The 15,834-nt window shown below is 38.5% G+C and overlaps 1 protein-coding gene across 3 annotated transcripts in view; it reads right to left on the bottom strand.

The window, feature by feature from the left end:
* The window catches only part of DMD (dystrophin), a 2,282,236-nt gene that overhangs the window by 1,480,410 nt on the left and 785,992 nt on the right, over positions 1-15,834 (bottom strand). For all 3 annotated transcript variants that reach the window (XM_059679269.1, XM_059679268.1, XM_059679270.1), the window contains exons 24-26: positions 15,512-15,625; positions 12,562-12,717; positions 1,042-1,212 (exon numbers count right to left, since the gene is read on the bottom strand). In XM_059679269.1, coding sequence (XP_059535252.1) covers positions 1,042-1,212; positions 12,562-12,717; positions 15,512-15,625 — 441 coding nt within the window. The remainder of the gene's footprint in view (positions 1-1,041; positions 1,213-12,561; positions 12,718-15,511; positions 15,626-15,834) is intronic.

Genomic DNA, 15,834 nt, shown 5'->3' with positions numbered 1-15,834 from the left:
TAATAATTATCTAGCTCTACCATTTATTTTGTGCCAGGCACTGAATTAGGACTTTCATGTTTCACCCTTCTAATAATTCTGAAAACAAACAAACAAACAAACAAAAAAACACTTATTTTGACACCCAGATCACAAACTGGATTTATGTAACTCACCCACGGTTACACAGTTGACAAAGAGCCAAAACACATTTAAACCCAAGAATCTGATTCCAAAAGAATTTAGCTCTGTCATGAGGCGTCAAGGCACACACATATCTATCAATATTTCATATAGGCTAAGGTGGTTGGATTGTATATTACTGCTAGTACATAAAGATAACTTTCATTATAGTGACAAATCATTGAGTGCCCACTCTGAGCTAGGCAATTTACTTGCATGTAAGTTTCAATGCTCAGTTCATACTTTCAAGTTAGGAAATAAGATGATTTAGATGATAAACTAGAGGATTACACTGACTATTGTGTTGCCCAAGGCCATACTTAAATGCCATTGTGTAGATTCAATGATGTGCTACATATCAGTTTCCTTGGTACTAAATCAATGTTATTATTTTGTTATCATACTGTTTCAAGAGAAGTACATGTAAGCTCAGTCCTTCTAATCCATATTAAAGGTCACAAATTAAAATATTTAGTGCATTCAAGTTCTAAGAAAGCCCTTTAAACCACCAAATTAACACAGCCTACTGACTACATTTTCAACTGTCATTCTATGATACTTCGATATATTCTCAATTTGAATTTGCATCAACTAGAAACAGCTAGTGTGATTAGCTGATTCCATCCCTAAATACTATATAATTTCAAGGGGAAATGTTCTAAATTGTGATAGTCAATATTTATATTTTTATCACAATTTATTAAAATTAATAAAAAGTTTTAAAATTCTACATACTCTAGATCACCCTTAAAGCAAAATTCATTAAAAATCAACCTCTACTATCAAACAATGAAAAGAGCACATTGTAAAAAATCACAATTTCAAGCAATGTTGTATCTTTCTCTCTTTTTTTACTCTGTTTTATTTGGTTTATTTTACCTTCATCTCCTCAACTGCTTTCTGTAATTCATCGGGGGTTTTATATTCAAAATCTCTCTCTAGGTATTCTTCTTCAGCTTGCGTCATCCATTCATGCATTTCTGACAGATCTTTCTGAAGGCTTACAGTTTTATCCAAGCCTTCCTTTAAGGCTTCCTTTCTGGCATAGACCTTCCAGAAAACAAACCAACAAATAACGCATGAATATTAAAAGTCATAAAACATTAGCATGATATTATTATTGAGCAGTCTGTAAATAATAAAATGTTTAGCTAGAAAAGATGAAAAAGTAAGAAGCTTACATGAATGAGGAAAATAAATCATGGTAATTGGATACACTTAATTTCACATAAATCTTAAAAATAAGATACAGCTATTTACTTGGCATACTTAATAAAATAAACAGATTCCCCTAAGACTATAATTTAGCTGTTGTGTGAGGCAATGCTTCTCTACAAACAGAGATTACAGAAAAACATATTTTTTCGTAATGTTTCCATTGGAAATGCAAATTTACTGGCATACATAAAAGTAATAATTCTTTGCTTTCTCTGATACTGATTTACAATTTCAAATATCATAGGAACTTAACATCCCTATACCTCTCAAAAATCAGAAAGAAAAAAACCAGAAAATTGGTAGTACATAGACAGTGATTTAATGAAATAAAAGTAAAATGTGGCCATATACGTGAAAGGATGCTCAGTAATATTTATAGTTAAATGATTGCAAATGAAAAAGAATTAATGTATTTTCACATTAAGAGTGGCATAAAAGTAATAACAAAAATGTCCAGTTTGTCCAAGGGTATGGGGAAGCAAAGGTTTTCATACCTGTTGAGGGAAATATCCAACACAATACAACCTTTTAGACAGTAAATTGGCAAATATATTAAAATTGTTGTTTCGTATATCTGAGTCTACTCTTCCACTTTAAAGAATCTATATAATAAAGAGGGGATATGCTAATTTGTCCATTATGGTGTCCCAGTCACAACCAGTCTGTGGGCAGGGCCAGGGGCGGGAATTTCTGCCCCCAGTGCTAAGGTCACGCTGCCTGCTTGAGTCCCTGCTCAGCACTGGTATGACGCTGCGGGGAGGGGGGGCCTTGACGGGGGACCTCAGGCCATGCCCCTCGCCTGGCGGGGCTTGACAGGGGACCTAAGGCCGCGCCCTCTACCAGGCTCCTGGCCAGGAGACCTCAGGCTGTGACCCTCCATCCCAGCACTGGGCCAGGAGACCTCAGGCCATGCCCCCTGCCCAGCGGGTCTTGAGGGGGGAACTCAGGCTGTGCGCTTTGCCCAGTGGGGTTTGACGGGGGGCTTCAGGCCGCACCCCCCACCCAGCAGGGCTTGACAGGAACCTCAGGGCACGCCCCTTGCCTGGTGGGGCTTGACAGGGCACCTCAGGCCACACCCCTGCCCCAGCACCTGGCCGGGGGACCTGAGGCTGCACCTCTACCTGGTGCCAGGCTTGGGGACCTGAGGCTGTGCCCCCACGACAGGAGGGGCTTGACAGGGGTGGGGCCGCCTGGGTCTAGGTCTCACTCAATGGGGATGGAGCCGGCTGGGTCTGGGTCTCCTGCGTTTTTGAAGCGCATGAGGGTGGTGGGTGGGGACTTGACTCTAGGTCCCACAGTGCACCCCAGACTCTGATAGGAGGGAAATTTTATATACATTTTGCTAATTTTCTTTCATCTCTGACACTTCTATTATAGAGAAAGGGCAAATAGCAATATTAAAATATTTCTTCTAATTCTCTTTTAATGTGCATGAATTTCATGCACCGGGCCACTAGTTACTTATATAAAACAAAGTGTACAAAGTTGCAAATACACTGTTAAAGTCAGTTTTTTTAAAATATATTTTATTGATTTTTTACAGAGAGGAAGGGAGACGGATAGAGAGTTAGAAACATCGATGAGAGAGAAACATCGATCAGCTGCCTCCTTCATACCCCCTACTGGGTATGTGCCCACAACCAAGGTACATGCCCTTGACCAGAATCGAACCTGGGACCCTTCAGTCCACAGACCGACACTCTATCCACTGAGCCAAACTGGTTAGGGCTTAAAGTCAGTTTTGACAACAGCACCATATTGAAAAGAAACCTAAATGTGCTTTCAAGGAGGATTAGTTCAATACAGTATGACACACACACACACACACACACACACACACACACACAATGGAATACCATGTAACACCAATATATCTATACTGAAGTGATAGCTGTTCAGTATGTAATTTTAAGTTTAAAAAACAGGTTGCAAAACAGTATTGTGGTAATAGACTTATACTTTGTAAAGCTTTATATGTTTCTGAAATATTAACATTTTACAATATAATTTATTACTTATTAACCTGAAAAACTTAAAACATCTAAAGTAAAATCATGCCTGCTAATGGTGTGTTACAACATATCCTTAACAAGTGAAAACCTCGATTTAGTATTAGAATGGTTATAGATAGTGCTTCTCTTTCACCTTAAAAAAGTAATTCTCATCAAATGATGTTATTCTTCTCTCTGGTATTAGAGTTCTAAGTAACAGAATTGTAAAGTCTTAACATGTAACTCGTAGTTTTAGTATAGTATAATGGTATTTTATCATATACTAAATATGTGCAAAACCGTCATCATATTCATTTCCCTATACTTTACAATCATCTTAAGCCTACATTAGGTAAATCATAACTATTTTAATTTAGTCTCCTAGGTAAATGTAGTTAGTACCTTATCTATTGAAATATAAATCTGTTTCACTCTGACACAGCTAAAACATTTTGTCTAAAATTATACTAATTAAAGTATAAAATTATTTTGCATAGTCAATAACCTTATAATAAGCCTAAGTAAACATGCTGTTAAATTTATACTTAGATGCTCTGCTATAATCTTTTGAGGTAGTTGGCAAAGCAACAATAATACCAGAGTGACTGACTAATGGAACTTTGCCAAGGACTTGTAGTAAAAATAAGTATTGCATGCTATGAAACTAAACCAGAAGAAAAGTTCAGGAATGATTTTTTTAAGGAAAGAAAGGTAGGAAATTATGCTGAGTGACAGCACAAGTGTATTGGAAAGAACATCAGCTTTGAAATCAGGATACCTGGATTCAATAATTAGCAAACTAAGTGAATCTGGACATATTAATTCATTTCTCTTTATTTTAGCTTTGTAACTAACCTAACAGTTGGACCAGATGATTTTCAGGTTGTTGTTTTTTTGTGTTCTTTTTTTTTTTCTTCAAAATTTAACATTCCACAACACTACAACTGATCAGAGAGGATGATGTCTTTTTTGTGGTTTCGTATTTGAGGATTGCTGTGAAAAATTTTGAGTTAAAATGACAGCTCAGCTTTTTAATATGTGATGCCAACATTCTAGCCTTAAATTTCCCAATTTACCCCAGTTTCAGCAAATTACATTGCCTCAATCTTGTGGAGAAAATAATAGAAAGTTCTTCATGTTTCCTGTTCTAGAATTTGTAAATCTAACATTCTGCACAGCCTCTTCTGCACTCCCCTCACTCAACCACAGCTTTATTGAGACATAATTGACATAACGTTGTGCAAGTTTAAAGTGGACAATGTGATAATTTAATACACACATATACATTGTGAAATGATTACAATAGGATTAGTTAATCCCTCTATCACCCTCAAATAATTACCATTTTCCTTTTTTAAAATATATTTTATTGATTTTTTTTTACAGAGGAAGGGAGAGGGAGGGATAGAGAGTTAGAAACATCAATGAGAGAGAAACATCGATCAGCTACCTCCTGCACGCCCCCTACTGGGGATGTGCCGGCAACCAAGGTACATGCCCTTGACCAGAATCGAACCTGGGACCCTTCAGTCCTCAGGCCGAAGCTCTATCCACTGAGCCAAACCGGTTAGGGCCCATTTTCCTTTTTTTGTGGTCAAATATTTAAGATCTATTTTCTTAGCAATTGTCAATTACAGGCTAGGGCAAATATAATTTTACAATTATTTACAATAATTAATAAATAATACAAGAATAAGCTCTGTGTTTCACATACAACTATAAGCCTACATTTGTCCCACCCTATAAATAATATTGTCAACTACAGTCAAGCTGAAAATTAGATATTGAGAATTTATTCATTGTATAACTGAAAGTTTGTACCATTTGACTAACATCTCTCCATTTCCCCCACCTCTCAAGCCCCAACAAACTCTGTTCTCTTCCTGAGTTTGGCTTTTTCAAATTCCACTTATAAGTGAGATTATACAGTATGAGTTTTTTATCTGTCTGACTTATTTAACTTAGCATAACACCCTCAAAGCCCATCCAGGTTGTTGCAAAATGTAGGATCTCCTTCTTTCTCATGGCTGAATAATACTCCATGTGTGTGCGCGCGCGCGCGCGCGCGCGCGCGCGTGTGTGTGTGTGTGTGTGTGTGTGTGTGTGTGTGTGTCCTCATCTTTATCCATTTATTTACGGCACACTTAGGTTGTTTACATATATTGGCTATTGAGAATTACGATGCAATGAATATGGTTTGCAAAGAATTTCTTCCATTGTGTATGATGATTTTCAACTTTGTCAATTGTTATCTTTTGATGTGCAGAAGCTTTTTAATTGGATGTAGTTTTATTATTTATCTATTTTCCTTTTTCTGCTTGTGTTTTGGTGTCATATCCAAAAAACCGTTCCCAAGACCAACGTCAAAGACTTTTTTCTAACTTTTATTCTAAGAGTTTCATGGTTTCTGGTCTTATGTTTAAAATGGACAGCCCTCGGGAAATGAGGGCAAACTGCGGCTGGCAGTAGGCTGTGACCCCATCCTCAGTGATGTCCCCAACAGAAGGACCAGGGAGCGTTCATTCTGACACTTCCAACTGATCTCAACACTCAAGGCCAAGGGGTGGGGGCTCATGAGGTGACTCTTGATGAGAGGACAAAGGCATCCAGAGAACAAGCCCCAGACACAGGAGAAGCACAAGATGGAGAAGGGCAAATGGGGTTGCCCTACCCTAGCTGACTCAGTGCTGGGGTTGCTGACTACATGGCAAGGAGAAGGGGGTCCCCTAAGAGGAATATGGCATCTCTCTCCCCTTTTCTCCTTTGTTTTCAATCTTTTTTCCCCATTTCTTACACAGAAACACATCCAGAACCCTATCTTTCAGATCCTCCCTCTCCCTCTCTCTCTCTCTCTCTCTCTCTCTCTCTCTCTCTCTCTCTCTCTCCCTCTCTCTCTCTCTCTCTCTCTCTCTCTCTCTCTCTCTCTCTCTTAGACACATACACAACTATTCTGTTTCTCTCTCTCATAGATACATACACAACTATTGTTTCTCTATAGACACATATACATTCTCTCTCTCTGACACATATATGACTATTTTCTCTCTCTCTCTCTCTCTCTCTCTCTCTCTCTCTCTCTCTCTCTCTCTCTCTCGTTTCACCCATTCTCCCCCCTCCACCCCTTAACTGCTTTAGGATCTGTGAAGATGCCAGCCTTGCCCTACCTACCAGAGATGCCAAAAATGAGGACATAACTTCTGGACTCCCGGATTGGAGACAGTGCAGGTCGGGCTGAGGGACCACCACCCCCCACCCCCGCACAAATTTTATGCACCAGGCCTCTAGTAGTTTTATAATATAGGTTGAAATCAGAAATATAATACATCTCACTTTGTTCTTCTTTCTCAGGTTTCATTTGGTTATTTGGGGTCTTTTGGTCATGCATGAAAACTTTAGGATTTTTTTTCCTATTTCTATGAAACACTTAATTGGAATATTGATAAGGATTGCATTGAATCTAAAGATGACTTTGGATATATGAACATTTTAACAATATCAAAATTTTCTGATCCATGAGCACAGGATATTTTCCATTTATGTGTCTCTTCAATTCCTTTCATCAGTCTTCTAGTTTTCAGGGGACACATCTTTCACTTTCTTGGTTAAACTTATTACTCCTTCATTGTTTTTATACTCTTATAAATAGGATCATTTTCTTTATTTCTTTTTCAGATAGTTTGTTGTTAGCATACAAAATCACAACTTATTTCTGTAAGGTCTGTGCATAGATTTTTTTTATCCTGAAACTTTGCTGAATTTGTGTATTTTAACAGTTGTTTGGCACTCTAGGATTTTCTATATATAATGTCATATCAGCTGCAAACATATTTTTGCTTTTTATTATGTTTTTCATTTGTTATATTCTTCAGATCTATTTTTTGTTTACATAAGTCTATTACTTTGTTATACTTCTCATTTTGTTCATATATTCTTTTCCTAATTTCATTCAATAGTCTTTGTTTTCTTGTAGCTGAATGAGCATCCTTAAAACAACAATGTTGAAATCTTTGTCAGGTAAATCACAGGTCTCCATGTCTTTGAGGTGAGGCACTGGGAAATTATGATTCTCTCATGTAGTCATGATTCCTTGATTTACCATTTCTCGAAGTCTTGAATTGGCATCCCATTTGAAATAGCAGTCACTTCTTCCAGTCTTTAATAAGTGCCTTTAGGAGAGAAATACTTTCAGCTCTGCAAGGGTTTCTGAAGCTTTCCAAGACCTACTATAGATATGACTGTTCCACATTTCTTATCCCTCTTGTGGTCAAATTCTTAAACTTGTATGTCTTCTCTTAATCCTGCAGAGCACCAGGCCAGGTAGTGACAGCTCCCATTCCTCTTACCCTCTCCAATACATCCAGTCTTGATTTTTGTTGTTCTAACAATATAGTGGAGCTTCTCTATTAGACTTCTGGACTTCCACAAAGCCTCTCTCATCCATGGGTGATTGTCTAAGACAGTGTTCTTCAGGGGTTCTTGAAGCATGTTTGAGTGTGAAGTTGGTTCACAGGCCACTGTAGGATATATACCTGGTACTGCAGTCTATATGCCTATTACTTGATTCATAGGTGAGTGAGACTCCTCCAAATTCCCTTGGCATATGGAGCTGTATTCCACAGCTCCCACAAACGTAAAAGGAGACAGGGAGATCTCAAGGGTTTTGACTTGGATAAATGGAAGGATATAGTTGTTATTTCTTGTACTTGAGAGATTATTAGGACAGCAGGTTGGGCAATGTGTCAGAAATTTAGGGGGTGGGTGTTCGATTTCATATGTCTATTTTTCACCCATGTGGAGGTGTTAAGTTGGCAGATGGTTATTCAGATCTGGAATTTAGGGAAATTGACAGATTATAACAAAAACTGTGGAAATAACAACTTTCAGATAACATTTGAAGCCTTGAGGCTGATCAGTTTATCTAGGGAAGGAGTGATGACAAAGAACAAAAGAAGGCCAAAGACTGAACCCTGGAATGCTTCAAAGTTTAGAGGTCAAGGCAGAGGAACCACCTAAGGCTATTGAGAGGGGTCACATAAATTGAAGGCAGACTAAGAGTGAGTGATGATATGAAAGCCAATTGAATAAAGACTAAACACTGGATTTAGTGATGTAAATTCATTGGTGACCCTGACAAAAATTGTTTCAGCGGAGTTGCAAGGATAAAAGCTTCATTATGGGACATTCAAGAGAGAATGGGAGGTGTGGAATGGAGAGAAAATGGTTCTGTAAAGAAAAAGAAATAGAGAGAGGTGTATGCAGGAAACATGATGCAAAGGGAGGATCATTTTTAATGATGGGAGATATTACAGCATATGTTTCTTGTCATGGAAATGGTCCAGTGGAAGGAAGAATTATATTGCTGAGGTAGAATGTAGGGGGCTGTAAAAGAGTTTGGTGTAATGCTCCTAGTCTTTGCCAGTGTTATTTCCTACCTAGACAATTGCAATTGTGTAGGAAGAATTCCAACATTCTTCCACTTCTGCCCCTTTCAGTCTATTCTTCATGTAACAGCAAATTTTTAAACAATCACTTGAGACGGTACCACATCTATGACTAAAATCTAATCGTTTCCCAATGTACCTAACAAACATACTGAATCCTCATTTTCCCTTATAAGATAATTCATGATTCTTATTTCCCACCTATTTTCTCTTGGCTCACACTACTCCTCTTACAGTAGTTGTCCTTGAGCTTCCCAAATCTGCTCACCCCTCTTCTGTCTCAGGAGTTTGATCCCTTTCATTCATTCTCCATCCAGAATTTCCCTAGTCCACGCATCAAAGTATCAGGCTGTTCTCACTAACTAGGCATTAGCTTTAATTCCATCTTTTCAGGAACTTTACTGGCTACCCAATAAAAGGTAGGCTCCCTGCTTCTATTAATCTCATTCATAGCATTCTGATTGCTTACATCAGAGCATTGCTCAACAATAAAATTATGTGATATTGTGCTGATTCATTTACTTTCCATCTTCTCTACTAAACTATACCCTCCATAAAGATAGATACTGTTTCTTTTATTCCCTACTTATAGCTGATAAAAAATGTTTAATTATATGTTTCAATAAATAAATATTCTAATAAGTAATAAAGAAAAAGTAAAAATGTTTCCCTAAATAATATATTTACATGTATATGATTTCTTTAATCTACACTAATAAAAGAGAAAAATGGTAATTGGCGTACGACTATACCCTTTTCATTGGCTAATCAGGGCTATACGCAAATTAACTGCCAACTATGATTGGCAGTTAACTGCCAACAAGATGGCAGTTAATTTGCATATGTAGGCACAATGCAGGGAGGCCAAAGGGAAAGCAGGAAGAAGCCCCCTGCCACTGACAGTGATCGGAAACCCAGGGGGGAGCTAAGAGCTGGGGGGCAGGGCAAAGGCGGCCCTGGGGCCGCCTTTGCCCTGCCCCCCAGCCATGATCGGAGAATCAGGTGCCTTTTCCGCCCTGGCCAGTGATAGCAGGAAGTAGGGGTGGAGCCAGCGATGGGAGCTGGGCAAGGTCGAAGCTGGCAGTCCCGGGAGCTAGGGGTCCCTTGCCTGGGCCTAAAGCGGAGCACACGATCGTGGGGCCGCTGCAGCTGCAGGTCCCCGCTGCCTGGGCCGGACGCCTCAGCCAGAGGCGTTAGGCCTGGGCAGGGGTGGAGCCTGCAACTGCGGGGAGCTGGGGGTCCCCTGCCCAGGCCTGACACCTCTGCCAGAGGCCTCAGGCCTGGTCAAGGGGCCGATCCGGTGATTGGTGATCGGAGGGTGATGAGGGTCAACTCCTCTGGCCGAGGCATCAGGCCTGGGCGGGGGGCTGAGCCGGGGATTGGGGGGATATGATGGTCCCCTTGCCCAGGCCTGAAGCCTGGGTCAGAGGCGTCAGGCCTGGGCGGGGGGTGGAGCAAGCAATCAGAGGGAGATGGGGGTCCCCTGCCCAGGCATGATTCCTGGGCCAGAGGCCTCAGGCCTGGGCGGGGGCCAGAGCCAGTGATCGGGGGGAGATGGGGGTCCCCTATCCAAGCCTGACACCTCTGGCCGAGGCGTCAGGCCTGGGCAAGGGGCCGATCCTGCGATTAGAGGGTGATGGGGGTCAACGCCTGAGGGCTCCCAGTATGTGAGAGGGGGCAGGCTGGGCTGAGGGACACTCCCCCCCCACACACACACCCAGTGCACGAATTTCGTGCACCGGGCCCCTAGTAAATACATAATGTAATAATATAAAGGTATGCATAAAATTCCTCCCCCCCCTTCTTTCTTTTGAGTCTGGTTCATTAATTTGTAGGTTATTTTAATAATGATTGTCTTTAATCTAAAAGTAGCTAGAATATTAATATATGTATGTATATATAACTATATATATACATATATATATAACTATATATATATATATATATATATATATATATATATCTTTTTGAATTTAAAATAATCTCAACTATTTTATACCTGCAAAATCAGATCATGGGATCTCAAAGTATGTTTAAGGATGTCATGCATTTGGACAATTGTGTCCTTAATTATTTGTGTTTTTTTCAGACTCCGGCATCTAAAAACAAATGAGCTACCATTAACCCATGAAAGAACACCATACCCTCATGTTGTGTTTAGCCATTTCTATATACCATACATTTACATTTTGTTTCCATTCCCCTTTCTGGGCCCCTAAATAGGTCCCAACACCCAGGCTTGGCTTTCCTCCTTTTACAGCATTGTCTTCCTTCTCTTCTGAACTGCATGGATCCTTCCTTTCAACATGTAGGTCACTTGGCGATAAAGTTAGAACATGGGTAGTATAGTACAGGGAGAATAGAGACATAAAATACATGGTGGGCAAAAGTAGGTTTACAGTTGTTTATATGGAAAAAGACATGCAGGTTATGATTATTATAATAGCTTTATTAACTCTGTTTCACATACTCACATCTATAAACCTACTTTTGCCTATGCCTTTATTCTAGGAGAGCATGGCTTGGATCTATGGAGTTTTTTATGCAACAGGCTGATATGTTTACAATACTTGTCTTGAACAACATATTCTTGGTACATATAAAATGTATTATAGACATGAGGTCTTAATCAAGAACACTTTAATAATATCGAAATGTTTTAAAAAGTACAGTACTCTAACATTTGACTTCATACATTTTTGCTCTTGTTTACTCCCTTGATCTAAATAAATTGGTTTGTTCTTGGTATTAATCCATTAAAACATTAAACAAACAAATACCTTTCACACTGACCTTCCAGGAAAACACTAATAACATCATCTATTATCAAAGTAATATTTTTTCTCAACATCCCTTCTCAAACTGTCTTACTCCAGGAAAAGACTGCAAGCTCACTGACCCAGGGCTATCTCATCTCTGAGTTAATAGAACTGTTGAGCATTTGTCAGTGATGGTATTAGCTGGGTGACTTGCCTTGACTTTTACTTTTCTAAATTCTCTTCTTTTTCAAATTTAGTTTCTGCCTTTTGGCATGATTTCTTTTCAACTCTGAAAAGTTACTTAAGAATAATGAATTACTAACTGACTCTGAAACACATAAAATGAAACCTCTGATTAATTTCAAAAAAGGTTGGGTGTTGAAAAGTAATCACTGCCTTAGGCAAAATGTTATCTTATGAACAGGAATTATTGGATATATGTGACTTGTGTATATATTTACTTTTCTATAATTTAATTTAAAATATCTATTAAACACTCTGCTGTATAAATATGAGGAACTTAGATGTGAGTGCAGAGTTATTTTGTATTTTTTCCACTGAGCTTTTCCAAACTATTTCCCAATCTTAGGTCATTTATTGAAATAAAAGAAGTCAAACTTGTCCATCTTAACAATCACAAGTAACAATTATTACTCATTTTATTTTTGGACCCAGCATACAAGTGTAAAGTGTCTTCTTTTTAACCCAATTACTATTATAAAGTCATATACTGGAGAAAACATTCAATCAAAATAATACCTAATGTGACAGTTATATTTAAGAAGGTCATTCACCATTAAGGTTAATACTAAGTATTTAAAATATCTAATATGTAAATATTATATATGCTAGACAAAGACTAGTTTGAATTAGCCATACTTTAAAGCATTAACATAGAGACTACACTTTTACAAAGGGCAGCAATAATGGGAGACATTAAGAAATCTTAATTAAATAAGGGCAATCCACAGTGAAAGAGACTTTACATACCTGTTGGCAAATGTGATCCCACTGAGCATTAAGATCTCTGAGTTCTGTTTCAAGTCTGGAAGCAAATTGTGGCTCTGCTTCATTCTTTATTTTCTGTCCACCTTCATTGACACTGGTTAGACTGGGCTGAATTGTCTGAATATCATTGACTAAAAGCTGAGGAAATAATTCAAAAATTACCTCAACATATTAGAAATAAAACATACATAGGAAACATGTAATTAAGAATCATGACATTATCCATGAAATTTATCCTTTGAAATCTGAAATAAATGTAAACATGCACAAGGTTGAGATATATTATGTCTTGCAAAAAATGTTCACAGGTTCTTACGGTATGAATGAAGTGGGGAATTACATGTATTACTACTTAAATTAGATATAAAAGGAAATAAATTTAATATTTATTGCTTTAAAATGTGTGAAAATCATGGACTTTACACCTTATGGTTTTTTTAAAAGAATTTTGTTTTTCAAACACAGGATATTATAGCAATTCAGTATAGCATGATGTATGACAAGGTTTTGTGTCACATGAATTCCATTTTTATCTTCAATTTGCAAAGAAAAATATATAAAGAGCTGGATTATTTTCTTCCCACTGCATGATAATGGTATAATGAATACTGTTTCAGAAATCCAAGAGGAGAGAAGACTCCCAAGCTCATTTTATGAGGCAAGCACTATCCTAATTCCAAAACCAGATAAAGATATTACAAAGAAAGAAAATTATAGGTCAACATCCCCGATGAACAGAATGCTAAAATCCTCAACAAAATATTAGCAAACCCAATCCAGCAATATATTAAAAAGATCATACACCATGATTATGATCAAGTAGGATTTATTCTAAGGATACGAGGTTGGTACAATATCCCCAAATTAATAAAAAAAATGAAGAATGAAAATCACATGAACAAATCAACAGATGCAGAAAAAGCATTTGATAAAATCCAATACCCATTTATGATTTTAAAAAACTCTCATCAAAGTGGGAATAAAAGGAACAGACCTAAACATATTAAAGACCGTATATGATAAACCCACAGCCAATATCATACTCAATGGGCAAAAACTAAAAACATTACCCTTAAGATCAGGAACAAGACAAGGATGTCCGCTTTCACCGTTCTTATTCAACACTAGAGGCTCAGTGCACGAAATGCATGCACAGGTGGCGTCCCTCTGCCTGGCTGATGATCAGAGCAAGTGGCCAGGGAGGGACATCAGGAGGGCTCCAGGGCATGTCCGGCCCCATCTTGCCCAGTTTCGATTGGCCGGACCCCACCAGCAAGCTAACCTACCGGTCTGATCATCTACTCCCTGGTGGTCAGTGCATGTCATAGCGAACAGTCTGTTGACTGCTCGGTCGGACACTTAGCACATTAGGCTTTTATGTATATAGATAATACTGGAGGTTCTAGCCACAGCCATCAGACAAGAGGAAATAAAAGGCATCCAAATTGGAAAGAAGAAAAACTGTCATTATTTGCAGATGGCATGATGCTGTATATAGAGAACCCTAAAGATTCCACCAAAAAACTACTAGAACTGGTAAGTGAATTTAGTAAAGTAGCAGGATACAATATAAATATCCAGAAATCAGTTGCATTTTTATACCAGTAATGAACTATCAGGAATAGAAACTAAGAAAACAATCCCATTTACAATTACATAAAAAATAAAATACCTAGAAATTAATTTAACCAAGGAGGTAAAAAACATGTATTAGGGAAATTATAAGACACTGAAGAAAGAAACTGAAGAAGGTACAAGTAAGTGGAAGCACATACCGTGTTCATGGATAGGCGGAATTAACATCATTGAAATGTCCGAACTACTCAAAACAATCTACAGATTCAATGCAGTTTTAATCAAGATATCAATGGCCTATTTCACAGAACTAGAAAAAATATCCCAAAAATTTATATGGAACCACAAAAGATTCCAATGTTGAGAAAGAAGAACAAAGTTGTAGGAATCACACTAACTGATCTCAAACTATACTATAAGGCCATAGTAACCAAAACAGCCTGGTACTGACATGAAAAGACATATAGATCAATGGAACAGAAAAAATGTATTGTCTAATAGCATAGTACAGTTAAGTACATATGGAAAAAGCTATATATGAATAATAATCTGTAATAAGATATAACTAATGGCTCAAAGGATTATTTACCTTTAAATTAAACTGAATTTTATCCTATATAATAAAAGGCCAGTGACCATAATGGCGTAACGACCAGAACAACTGATCGACCAGTCACTGAGGTGCACTGAACACCTCTCGGTCCCTCCCCCCGTCCTGCAGGCTTTGATCACTGGATGTCCAACAGGGAACCATGAAGGAATTGGGGTGGGTGGCGGTGGGGCAGTACTAGGGACTGGCAAGTGGGCAGAAGGCAGACTTCTTGGTCCCTCCCCCTGGCCCACAGTCTCCGATCTCTGGATGGCGAATGGGGAACCATGGGGAACCTGGGTGGGTGACAGTGGGGCGGGACTGGGGACTGGCGAGCCGGTGGAAGATGGCCCTGATCGCAGGCTAGGCCTAGAGACCCTACTCACACACGATTTTGTACGCTGGGCCTCTAGTATTAAAATAATCTTGTAAAATTTGGGTTGAGTAAAAGGTCATGTTTTTCTGTTTCTCAGTGATTTAACAGTTTCTCAATCTTGGCACTACTGTCATTTTAGATTGGATAGTTCTTTGTTGTGGAGGTGGTTCTGTACATTGCAGGATGTTTAGAAGCATCCCTGGCCTCCACCAGCTATTTGCCAGTAGCATCTACCCCACTCCAAGTTGTAACAAATGAAATGTCTCTAGACATCGATAAATATTCTCCAGGAGGGGCAAAATCACCCCTGGTTGAGAACCACGGCTGTAACAACAACAAAAATATTTGCATGTAAACATCTCTACACGAAGAATGTCATGTGCAAATCTTACCCTGCATTGTTTCAGCTGTTTTTTAAGAATTTCTGAATCTCCAAGGGCAGGCCATTCTTCTTTCAGGAAAACATCAACTTCAGCCATCCATTTCTTCAAAGTTTGTATGTGATTCTGCAATCAGAGACCCATTTTTAGATATTATTGGGGTGCTGATTTCTCTCAACTCGATTCATTACAGTGATATATCTGAACACAAGCCAAGGAACAATCCCCATGTTTGAAGGATGTCTCTAAGTAGCTCTTCAGGAAAAGAATACTTTTACTCATACTGCATTTTTATGATCTACTGTATGAGCACTATTGTATGAAGTCTGCAATTG

Source organism: Myotis daubentonii, chromosome X, assembly GCF_963259705.1.
Source record: "Myotis daubentonii chromosome X, mMyoDau2.1, whole genome shotgun sequence".
Taxonomy (NCBI): Eukaryota; Metazoa; Chordata; class Mammalia; order Chiroptera; family Vespertilionidae; genus Myotis; species Myotis daubentonii.
This window is presented reverse-complemented; position numbering and strand designations above follow the sequence as displayed.